The sequence below is a fragment of the Carassius gibelio genome, chromosome B14 (genome assembly GCF_023724105.1).
Source record: "Carassius gibelio isolate Cgi1373 ecotype wild population from Czech Republic chromosome B14, carGib1.2-hapl.c, whole genome shotgun sequence".
In the NCBI taxonomy this organism is placed as follows: Eukaryota; Metazoa; Chordata; class Actinopteri; order Cypriniformes; family Cyprinidae; genus Carassius; species Carassius gibelio.
Window position 1 is genome coordinate 20,169,200 of NC_068409.1, and position 13,086 is coordinate 20,182,285.

At 37.3% G+C, this 13,086-nt stretch overlaps 1 protein-coding gene across 8 annotated transcripts in view; it reads left to right on the top strand.

Moving 5' to 3' along the window:
- mid2 (midline 2) overlaps window positions 1–13,086 on the top strand; it is a 127,755-nt gene that overhangs the window by 69,895 nt on the left and 44,774 nt on the right. For 4 of the 8 annotated variants that reach the window (XM_052574642.1, XM_052574637.1, XM_052574636.1 and 1 more), the window contains exon 2: window positions 1,593–2,341. In XM_052574642.1, coding sequence (XP_052430602.1) covers window positions 1,649–2,341 — 693 coding nt within the window. In that variant the 5' untranslated portion in view covers window positions 1,593–1,648. The remainder of the gene's footprint in view (window positions 1–1,592; window positions 2,342–13,086) is intronic. The other 4 variants (XM_052574640.1, XM_052574635.1, XM_052574634.1 and 1 more) reach the window with 1 other exon arrangement.

The following is a 13,086-nucleotide window of genomic DNA, read 5'->3' on the forward strand; positions in this document are numbered from 1 at the left end:
TGAAGCTGTATCACATTCCAGAATAGACTCCTCTGGTTGGCTCTATTGATTATGATGGGAGTGATTTACATTTGACCACACTGCTCTGCTCATGTTTTCTCTACACATGGTGTCAGAGCACGCCTGGCTTGAGTATATTTTAGAATTATATATAATTATACAGATGACTGACTTGTCATTTAGACAAACCAAATACTAATCAGTTTTATATATATATATATTATTTTGCACATCCCTGCTTCGAAGGTAGTAATACATTTCATTATATAGTGTGATTATTATTATTATTTTTTTTTTCATAAATTCCTTGTTTATGTGAATGTTAACCATCTCATGTGAAGTACAGTTCATTAGCTAAAGAGACAAACACATTTTAGCATGCAGACTGGAGGAACAGGTGCCCGTGTTCAGTGATGTGCTGTGCTGATTTAGGCCCATTCATATTCATCAAAGCAGAAACATTGTAATGTGCTAAAGCCCCTCCATTAAAACAGCAGCAGCGTGGCATGAATATATTATTTAAAATAAATGCGCAGGATTGGTTTTACTTCAGGAGGTTTCACTTTTCTTTAAACTGTCTTAAGTGAAGTAGAGCAACGTATTGGGTCTTAGTTTATGGGCAGAGGAGATGTTGCTTGATGACATTGATTTGCTTTGCTGAAGCCCAACAGGTGTGTGTGTGTGTGTGTGTGTGTGTACACTGTTCCTCTAGCCCAGAGCATATGCGTATGAATGAAAGTGAATGGAACGTAAAGTCTTCTTTAATCCCCATCTGTCACGATGACAATGCAGCTTGAAGGCAATCCTTGATCATGTTTTGACATTTATGTTCTCTTTGTAAAACTATTAGCTTACACACGCTGCCACTATTGAGCCAGAGATAATGCTTTGAATTTGTGTGTGTGTGTGTGTGTTTGTGCTGTCATTAACCAAACTGCTTACAACTCTAGTGATTTTCCGCTCAAAATCAATATTTTCCTCCTCTTTTTTTTCCAGTTGTCATCAAGGTTATTTTAGTTTGATTTATTTTCTAATTTACCTTTTGTCATCACAAATGTAGCCTTGTTCAGTGTTCAATTTCACTTTATTGGCATAATTATTATGCATACGTGTACAATATGCAACCAAAACAATGATGAATAAAGAAAAAGAAATATAGTAGTAATATAATATAATGTAATCTAAAAGAAAAATCTGCTCCATTTAGTTTTTAGTGATTTTTAAAATTTTATTTTATGGCTATATTATGGTATTATATATTTTTCTAAAAACAAAATACATTTCATGATAAAAGTTTCTCTATTTTCAGCTTTTACTGTTTCAGTGTATTTAGTTTTTTAATATAAGATTAGTATTAATATAATATAATATAGGAATTTAAATGAAAAAAAATTTTTTATTTTTTCATGGCAATATAATATAAAGTATAGGCTATAATTTCATGATGAAAGATTTTTTTCATTTTTCTTATCTTAATTTTGTTGTTTGCAGAATGCTTATTTTAATTATTTCAACCGATTTTTGTTTTTGAGCGGAATTTCTCTTTCTGCTGCTTTTTGCTTGCCACTAACTCGTAGCTATCCGCTGCACAGGTGACTGACCAGCTTCTGTGGGATTTGATGTCACCTTTAGATCGGTTCAACTGAAGATGGAAACACTGGAGTCCGAGCTGACGTGTCCAATCTGCCTGGAATTGTTTGAGGACCCCCTCCTGCTGCCCTGTGCCCACAGCCTGTGCTTCAACTGTGCCCACCGCATCCTGGTCTCGCACTGCTCCAGCACCAAGCCTCTCGAGTCCATCTCCGCCTTCCAGTGCCCCACCTGCCGCTACGTCATCACGCTCAACCAGCGCGGCCTGGAGGGCCTAAAGCGCAATGTGACGCTGCAGAACATCATCGACCGCTTCCAGAAGGCCTCCGTCAGTGGGCCCAACTCCCCCAACGAGAGTCGCCGGCCGCGACCCTACAGCGCCACGCTCGGCGGGAGCACGAGGGGCAGCCCCGCCAGTAGCGCCATGTCCCTCGAGCGTGTCGGCTGCCAGTTCTGCGATCAGGAGCCCCCGCGGGAGGCCGTGAAGACATGCGTGACGTGCGAGGTGTCGTACTGTGACCGCTGCCTGCGGGCCACGCACCCCAATAAGAAGCCCTTCACCAGCCATCGTCTGGTGGAGCCGGTGGCGGACTCTCAGCTGCGTGGGCTGGCCTGCCTGGAGCACGAGAACGAGAAGGTCAGCATGTACTGCGTGGTGGACGACCAGCTGATCTGCGCTCTCTGCAAGCTGGTGGGACGGCACCGTGAGCATCAGGTCACCTCACTTAGCGATCGCTTCGACAAACTCAAGGTGAGTCCTGAACTTGATTCTTAAGGCAAGACACCCCAGGTAAAAAAAAATAATAATAATAGATATAACCATGCTTCCCCAGTTGATTGATTACAATAAGAACTGCAATTTTCTTAGTGTTACAAGTTTTCTGTAATGTAATTACAGTAACCCCCAAAAAATGAAGATTTTCTATCCACAATGTTTTTTCATCAGAAAATATTTGGATAAATTAAGCATCGCATCACTTGCTCACCAATGGATCCTCTGCAGTGAATGGGTGCCGTCAGAATGAGAGTCCTAACAGCTGATAAAAACTATAATCCACAAGTAATCCACACTACTCCAGTCCATGAATCAACATCTTGAGAAGCGAAAAGATGAAGTGTGTTTGTAAGGAACAGTTTTTTTACCCCAAAAAAATATCCTTGTGGCAAAATTTGAATCCTCTATCCATAATATTCATTTTGCATGCCAAAACAGTTTTAAACAAATATGTTGGTGAGGATGTTTTTTTTTTAGCTGGAGTACGTGTTATTTTGGATTTTGTCCCAGAAGCGATGATTTAAAGTTAAAACACCTGTGTTTCTTATATGTTTCTTACAAACCTGCAGTTTTTTAAGACATTAATTGATGAACTGGAGACGAGTGGATTACTTGTGGATTATTGTGATTGTTTTTTAGTTTTTTAGCTGTTTGGACTTTCATTCTGATGGCACCCATTCATTGCAGAGGATCCATTAGTGAGAAAATGATGTAATGCTACATTTCTCCAAATCTGTTCAGTAAGAAACAAACTTATTAAAAATATTGATTGGCCTGAGGTTCAGTAAATTGTCAGCAAATTTTCATTTTTGGTTGAACTTTTCATTTAAATATGCACTAATGTGCAGATGTTTTTAGAACAGAAATCGAAACATTGGATAAAGCAAAGGTTCAAAGTTTGTTTTATTTTGTTTACACATTAGAGTCAAACATAAATCAGAAAATATTGTCAACAGGCAGAAAAATAGACCATATGAACCATATGAAAAATGATGTATGAACAAATTAAAAACCTTCAAGATGTAAGTGGGAATGAAGCTGTAAAAGCTAGTAAAGTGGAGAAAGCAGCTTTTAAATTGAAATCTTCAGACACATATGCATAAAGTGCAACAAGATAAACATTTATTTTAGATGTTTTCTTTCCATTGAAGAAAAAAGACAAATTGCCCAAATCTCAAAATTGACCAGTTCATGAAAAAGCAGTGTTTTTGCCTGCAGTGTCTTGCATTACACAGCTGTTTTCACTATCATTAGCTCTTTATTATAGAAGCAGCGCAGACGCCTCTAAGTGAGTTATAGAAAGGTCTCACGATGACTAGTTTTGAGTGAAATAGTTCAAGGTGATCTCTTTGGTAAAATGTTTGCTGTCCTGCATCATGTATTGTAACCATCATTTATGTAACTAGGTTTTTTTTCTCTTCAGTAAGCTAATTTCATTTCATTAGCATCAACCTATCTCATTCTTCGGATATTTGTTGGCCTTCATTGTGGAACACTTCATGCATAGTAGCAGCCAGAACTGCCCAGCTGTTCCTTTGAACACAACTCATTATAATATTAGATGAGTCTGCAGTCCCTAAAGCCGTTCTCTGTTCGGCACTGAAACGCAATGCTGACCTGCTACAAAGACCCTGATTGCTGAATCAGGGCTAAAATACAGAAGCTCACACAGAGCTCCCAACATGTGAATACACTTCGTGCCCATCAGTTTAATCATCCGCAGCTGCAGAAGGCCAGAATTACATCCGTGCCTTGTTTTTTCAATGCCACCATAACTTCAGAGCGAGTTTCCTCCAGATCAGCCCTAATTATCCCTGCGAAGGTCAAGTTACAAGAGAAGGGTGGGTTAAGGCCGCTGGCGTTATGTGCTTGTTAAGTTCTCATGAGGTGGATTTGTAAATACGAGCCCACGTCGAGGCCTCTACACCGTCGTAATCCAGCTCCCATGAATAGGCCGCCATTGACATCTGCATCAGCATTATAATAGCATGCATAGAGGGCACATGTGATCTCCCTGTGATCTCGTATCCCGGTTGACCTCTTTGTTCACACCAGCTCGCACAAAAGAAATTCCAATCACTGACGCTCGCCCCATCTGGTTTTTGAAGGAAACGACGCAGCTCTGCTGAAACGGCCTCAATTGTGCTAGACGAAGTTCATTGTGTGTTGCTGAAAGTCGATATCTGAGAAAGTTGTTCCTCTTTTGTCCCAAGGTCTTCTTGCAGGGAAACAGAAAAGAGGCTAGCAGTATGCAAAGGTTACAGCATCCAGATCGACATTTAATTTCCCGACGGACTGCGAGGATTACCTCGGTTTTGAATTACTCACTGGAATGTTCTATTCATAATTACCTTCCGTAGATGCTTGTTGTACACATTCCGCATGGAACCTGTAAAAGTCTCGACTCGTTCCGTTTAAAAAAAGTTGTGCTAGGCCTAAAATAAGACGGCGGGTCTAAAATGGACTTTTAATGCAAAACGTCTGGATTGGGGTTTGTATCTACGTTGCAGAGGCTTATTTGAATGTTCCCCTGCCGAAGCTTTGAACCTGTCTAACTTTGAACTTCCAATCCACAACCTGAAGAGAGAGAGAGAGAGCAAAGACGCCGTCAGGGCTCAGGGCTTCAAACTTTTAATCTTCTTCCGGCTCAAGTAAAATGAGAAATCCTTGTTTGTACGTAAGCTTCACGGTGGATGATGATGATTCAGACTGTTCCACGCGTTTAGATGAGCTCTGCCGTTTCCTAGTCAACAGTCGCTGAATTGCATATTACAGTTATTGTGAAGCCAAACCGCAGGCTCTCCTGCAATAAAGTTGTATAGGTTTGCACATGCTCACATGCTCATGTCCTGAAAAAGAGTTGCATTTAGCCCCCCGAGTACATTTTTTGTTCATATTTTGCTCTTATGATTCATGTTTTCCTTTGTGCTAAATAATGATACGTGTTTTTAAAATGTATTCTGTGTGTTTTGAACAGAACTTACTGCATGTCAGGTAATTATTAGAAAATGAAGAGACACGCATTAAGTTTAGGGCTATTTAAATGAATTAAATATTTAATTATGGAGGCCTGAGAATGGAGGCTTGTGATAACTGTGAGTAGTTCTCATTAGAAGCTAATAAGGATTATTGTTGTGTTTACAGCTATGCTTATGATGAAACAGTTTTTACAGAATTAAAAAACATCTTGGAGATTTACGTTGCTTTCAACTAAGCACAACCTTATTTTTTCTCACATATGTAAAGTATACTTGAAGATTATACTTCAATTTGCATGTGGTTCGTTTTCTTCATAGCAAAAGTAGATTTAATTATGCTAACCACATTATCGTTCAAAAGTCTGTTAACCCTCTGGAGTCGATTAAGACGTTTACACGTTTTGCGGCTTAATCTCCTGATAACGCAGAAAATAACTCAAATTGCACTTCCAGTTTTGATTGTACAGATAAAAGCAGATTATATAGAGTAGATTATATATAAAATTGCTACAAAAAAAAAAACTTTTTTAAGTAAATGCAATTCTTTTGAACTCTGCAAAAAAATATTGCACAACATTGTAAATTGTAATATACAATATAATCATCCAATATAATATTCAATAATACATAATAAGTGATGTTTCCTGTGCATCAAATCATAGCATCAAGCATTTTAGAATGATTTCTCAGGAATTTTGTAACACTGATGATTGTAAATAAATCAAAGAATATATACCATAAAAATATATTAATTGTAATAATACTATAAATAATTGTAATATAGAATATGATTAAATGTATAATACAGTAATATAATATTAGTCTTGATGAGCCTAGGAGGCTTCTTTCAAAAACTATAAAAAAAATTAAAAAAAGACTAATATGACCTCCAACTTTTGAATGGCAGTGTGTAAAAATCTTTTTGAAAATTGTCTTTTCAGTGTTGATGCTCTCAGATGCTTTGTTACAGGCAGCTAATTGATTGAAGAGCGGGTACTTCAGTCTTTGTGTGCTATACTTCAGGAAGCTAATGAGCTGCCATTCTTTTAAAACCTCATCAACACCTCTTCACGCACTCTTCACGTCTAAACAGCTGCAGAAAGGAGCCAAGACAAATATTATGTTTAGGCGTTGCACTCAGCGCACATCTTCCACCCGCCTATTGATCCTACCCCGTCTCCTGCGTTTGAACGTGACTTACATGAGTAACGTCGGACGGTGAGGCCTTCAAAGCATGACAGTACTCTCGCAAATGCTCAGGGATTAGCTTTTACAGGGCCAAAACACAAAATATGAAAAAAAGTGGCGATTAAAGGCTTAATTTCTATTTCGGAAAAGTTGCAAGTCGCAGCAGTCAGCTTTGATTAAAGTTCCACCCCGTTTGGCGGTTGGGCCTCTTACTCTAAGCTCCTTAGGGAAGCCGTCTATCTTCTCACAGATATATGAGCCCAGCTCAGCAGACACAGACTCACCCAATTCTGCTGCATTCAGTGAGCCATCAGTAGGCCGCTGGGGTCATTTTCAAAATGCTCCTAAAAGACAGTTTTCAAAGCCAAAAGAGCAAGTCAGCTGAAAGGGTGATTGATATGAACTGGGCTTTCCTTGCACCTCAGCCTCTGCTAGATTTCCCTACTGCGGCCACATTGGCCTGATTTGGTCCTTTAGCCCAAGGTGTTCAGAGGAGATAATGCAGGAGGCAATGTGTCACGCTTATGAATTTAAGCACTATGGAAATACTCTTCATTTAGAGTAATGAAAGGTACAGATTTAGTATACGCTCACAGCTGACTTCCACCCTTATTCAGAGGACACTGACTATGACCCTCAGTGTTGGCAACATATTTTGAAACTGTAGCTAATTACCAGAAAAGCCAGTTACTGAATCAAAGCTAAAGATTATGACTTGCCATTTTTACCGAAATCTAAAATTAGCCTTTAATTATTTAATTATTTTGTATTATAACTACAAAAAAAAAACTTGATGATGATCAGAAGCATTTAATATAATTTAACAAAAATGTAGCTGTAAATGTTAGAAAATTATTCTGTATTCTTATTATATTTCTATTAATATATGTTGATGGACGGATGGATGGATGGATGGATAGATAGATAGATATTCTGTTTTTATAAAATATATATGTATGTTGTGTTTATATGTATATTATTGTTTTTAATATTTGTAACCTAATGTAAAAAAGCTGTTAAAATACATTAATAAAAATAATTAAAATAATAATGAACAGCATTTGACTTAAATATTTTATGATTTTAGTAAAAATATTGCAATACAAATGATATGTAGTTTGAAAAACAATAATATGTATTATTGTGTATATTTGCTACAAAAAGAATATTGTATTTGTGACACTAGACCACAAAACCAGTCATAAGGATTGAGATTTTTATACATCATCTGAAGCAAACAAATAAGCTTTCCATGTATGTATGGTTTGTTAAGATATGACAATATTTGGCCGAGATACAACTATTTGAAAATCTGATGGTGCAAAAAAAAATGTAAATAATGTAAACAAAATTTTAGCAATGCATATTTCTAATCAAACACTACGTTTTTATATATTTACAGAAGGAAATTTACAAAATATCTTCATAGAAAATGATCTTTACTTAATATGCATTGATTTTTGAAAAATTTCTACATATTTACCACTTACTTATGACTGGTTTTGTGCTGCAGGGTCACATATTTATTTTCAAAATATAAGTCTAAATATAAAACTGAATTGGTGTCAATTATTACTTCTGAAAAAAAAAAAAAAACCGTAATGTGCAGTTTTATCACACTACTTCTCTATATGTTGAAAAAAAATGTTGTTTGTTACTAGAAAAGCTATTCTGTTTTAAAAGCAGCTGAGCTACAGTCAGGCTACTGAAAAATATAGTTAAATTAGTGGCTTTTCTACTTTTAATCATTATTCCCCAACTCTGGTAATAATCTATTATAATAAAATGTGTTTTAATGGTTTTTGCTGCATTTAATGCTTTTTGGAACCTGCCTCTTTTCTTTTTCTCTCCCATCTGTATGGAGGCATGCCAGTGTTTTGCAGCTGCGTGAGAATCGAGTGAAGCAAGAGTGCTTGTTGTTTCTGTACGGAGGCGTTCAGAGACCTTCTTAGGGGCTTTTTTTCTCTCTCCTGTACAGGCGTGCACATACCTGGCACATGGTTGCGTGCAGAAATGGCCACATGTGCGTAATGCATGGGGCATGCTGTGAAGAGATATAGTGACAGGTTATCAGAGGTGAATATAGAGGCTTGTTATTAAACTGCTTCGAACCTTGCGCTCCCCATACACAATTAATGCAGAGAGGAACTGAAAAGCTTTTAAGAGCAGTGAAGTGGAGTCATCAGCCTTACAATGCGAACCACCTTCTCCTTCTCTCTCCACTTTGGTCCCCAGGTTGAGGAGTTTCTTGAGTGCAGGGGGCTAATGTGATGTTTTCTCCGCTTTGTGCTGTGGTGTGAAGTGCAAAGCGCCACATATATCATCTTCCAGCTGCATACATGATGGACAATATCAGTAATGCTCAGAGAGTGGGATTAAAAGCTGTACTGGCTCTGGTTTTAGGAGATTATTCCACTCAGTCTTGCCCCTCTTTGAAATGGGATTTGTGTATTAGCAATTCATGTAGAGTCTCTTGCATTCATGTTCTACCTTTTATTTGGCCTGCTGCGGTGCTGTACTCCAAAGTCCTGTGAAGTTATTTGCGCTGAATGCTTTGCTTTGGAAAGCGACTTTAAAGAATTAGTTCACCTCAAAATGAACTCATCCTCGTGTCTTTCTAAACCCATATGACTTACAGTCCTCTGTGTAGCAAAAAAAGACAATAAAATAAGAGACATGTTGATGCCTCTGCTGGTCAATCTTGTGCAAAAAAAAAGTAAAATAAAAATGTAATCAATCTTCAATCTGATCTGTCTTCAACTTGTAAATTCCAAGTCTTCTGAAGGTATGCAATAGCTGTATGTAAAAAAGAATAAAACAAAACAAGAAAACAAATCTTTCTTTTGAATCAGAATATTTTTTATCTGAATGATTCATTCACAGGTCAATCAATCAGTCACAGTTCAGTGATTCAATCTCGATCTATTTCTCTCTCAAAGCTGCCAGAATACTTTAAATACAGTGCTTTTATTTATGCATTTACATTTTATCCACTATGTGATTGGTTTTTATTTATTTTCTTAAATGAATCATCAAAATGAATCGTTTCACTAAAATTTCAGGCAAGCACATTTACTTATGCCCTCAGACGGTTTGGTTGTAAAACTTGAGTTTTCAGTTCATTTAAAAATTAGCATTTTGCCACAGTACATGCTGAATAACAAGCTTGTTACTGGAACAGCTATTGTTAAAAGTGGCTACTTAAAAAAAAAAAAACATGCACATCCTCCTTTCAGTGCAAGCGTCATATGGACCACGTTTATAATATGTTTTGGTGCTTTTGCCTCCTTTTAGCAGCTCCAAAGCTATAATCCTTATTTATTTTAATTGCATGGAACAAATAATTCCTCAGAAGTTCTCCTCTAGTGTTACGCAGAAGAAAGAAAGTCATACAAGTTTAAAATTTTCATGTGGGGATGAGCCTTTTAATATTTTTTCTCCCTGTACCGCAGACCTTACTGTGGTTTTCCCTGAGAACTGGTTTTGTTCAGGCTTTGATGTGGTGACATGTATCTGCATTCCTCCATCTTTGTCAGTCAACAGTTCTCAGGATCTGCGGTTCCTGATGCATTCTTTACTGTGTTCTGCATTGGTTACATTCGACTGTGAACAAAAATGCTTTGCTTTTCCATCTTTTCCGGCCATGTTTTCGAAGATCAAAAATCATTTAATCACTCCGCATCCGCTTCCATCTGAGCTATTCTGATCCCAGCAATTTTAGGCTGAGGTGACCTGGGTCATCCGTTATCTCTGCTAGGGATGCTTGGTGCTTTTCCGCCAAGAGTCGGAATGTCAGAAAACAGTCCAAGGTAGGAATTTCCTGCAGCCTTTCTCCATCAGGACAGGCAACGGACGTTCCAGCTCATCCTGCGCGATTGAAGCGTGTTGTCCAGAGAGTATGAGACCACAAGCACGTCTGCAGTGTGTCTGAGACCTCTCTCCTCGCTTCACGTTCCCTGAGGAATCCCAAACCTCCTTCTCCTGCCCCGGGACACTCACTGACTATGACAAGACCCCTCTCCACCTATTCTTCCCCTTCAGCTTATCTCTACTTCTGCCAGTGAATCGGGGATGAGGACAGACAGCCTGGATCCATCACAGACCAATGAAGGTCACAGTGAACATCGGGCAAGATGGAACAAAAAAATAATGACCCCACAAAGTCAGTTATATTTTTTAACGGTACTTTGGAGCATATCAAAGAGATAATGCCTTAAAACTAAATACATATATATCTTTACTCCAGTCTTCAGTATCACGATCCATAATAATTCTAATATGCTTATTTGCCGTATATAAAAACAATTCCTATTATGAACAAAGTTAAAAACAACATGTATAACAGTTGTAGGTATCACACCAAAACCAGCACAACTGTTTTTTACTGAATAAAAAGAACAGCATTTATGTATGTATGTATTTATTTATTTAAAGGGCAAAAATCAGTGTAGTGAAGGATGATTTTTATATTTTTATATATATATATATATATATATATATATAAAAAGAAGGGACTATTAAATTTTTTATATGTGATTAAATATCTCATTCTTTATGCAATGAACCTCTATGAACAAACTTAAATAAGACTTTCTGTCTTCAGTGAGGAAATATTAAGTTAGCACAGTTGGTTCTTGGAGCATGCGTGGCTCTCAAGTCTTACTCATTTCATGTGTTTGAAAGAGCCAGAAAATGAGCTATATTGTGGGTCCCAGACCGAATTTTCATTCTCAGCTTTTCGGAGAATCTTTCTTTGCCTATTCAACCCACTTTAAAGAACAGACACCTCATGCATGCTTTATTCCCAGAGCCATATTTAATAGACTGTTAAAAATGTCACCAATCAGCTGTCCGTGGTGCAAGAGTCAAAAAGCCCGGGGTCCAACAAATCTGCCATGCTGCCACACACAGGAGAATCCCAGCAGTGAGGTTATTTCCCATCATACAGTCTGTTTATCTTGACTTGAGCATTAAGCCTCATGCCATGCATGCTAATTATACGAGAAGATTAGAACCAGAGGAGGTAAAAATAGTTTGCGCTGTCTACATAATTATGCATTCTGCATCACAATGTGATCCAAAAATCCTTTGCCTATTAGTAAGGAAAAGCAAGGTAAATGGTGAAAGTTTCAGCACAAGTCAATTATAAATGAGATTTTGTATTTACCCCCCACCAGATGCTAACCTCCATAGCTGAGATTTAATAAGCTTCCTTATTGGAGAAAATTATTTTAGCAATCCTTGTTTATATATTTAGATCAAACACACACAATTTAATAATTTCTTAAGCAACTGTTTGCAGGATATACAAAGATTAGTATGTTGTTTTTATGAAAATGTCATTGGATTGTAATCCCAAATAAAAAAAAATGTGTTTAACCGTATTAGGACAGGATGAGTTTTTAGGACATATGTCCATAAAATAATTGTTTCTGGACATATGTAATGTTTAACATCAGATCGCACAAGATAAGTGATCTATGTTGAAAACACTGAAATAGGTTTGTGTACTTGCTCTCACTCATTTAGCTATTTTATTATTTTCAAGATGAAGCATAACCATTTGGTATTGAATATTCAGTAAAGTCTTGCTTGCATTATTAAATCTATAATCCTGCAGTGCACATAAAAAAAGCAGATAATTTGCACAATGCACATTGTCCTAGTCTCCGAATCTCTTTTTTTTCTTTTGAAAAAAAAAAATTCAAAGAATGAAGCAGACAACAGACTTTGAACAATGTACAGTCACTTGTAACTTCCCCTTGTCTCCTTGCTCCAATCACAAAATGACATGCTTAGTTTGAAACCATTGCACAGTGGGTAGTTTACAAGCTTGTGTGTCGTGACACATAAAAGCTGCTGCGCTCAGGGGAATGTGGCTTTGAGTCCAGTCCGCACTATGTCTCATGCTCTATCCTGTAAAATTAGACGCGAAAGGCTACAAATAAACTGAAAACATTTCCACTTTTCCACTCAAATAACAAATTGTATATGCATTAAAGCAGTTTAAAAAAATTATTTCAAATTATTTATCGTAAATAAAATGTAATCAGTTCATTCATCATCTTTTCTAAATAAAAGACACGGAAATTTACAATCTTTTACAAAGTCAGAAAAATTACTGACGTTCCCAATTCAGATGGGATTAAAATATTGGAGAAAGTCTGGTAATTATTATATTACCCCACCTCACCTCTCCTTACAAAACTAATCCGGTCTGAAAAAGGCTTTTGTTTGTCAGAGCGTTGTCATAAACAAATACTTAAGTAAGTTAGGCCTACCCTCCGAGGGGCCGTTGTGTGTATATACTTGATGGCTTTTTTCCTCCTCCAGCAGAGCAGCTCTGATAGATGTTTGCTCTTGCTGTCTTTCTTGTTAGACGACATCTGAGCAACGTCTCACACTTGCTGTAGACAGCTTCATTGATTATAATGAGAGCGATCCAGTTTTGCTGCACTGCCTCGTAGACAAGATGTAAGAAGTTCCATTTGCATGTTGAATTAATTTTTCTGTTTTGTACCATTACTTGTTAAATGTTCACTGCCATACATTTAG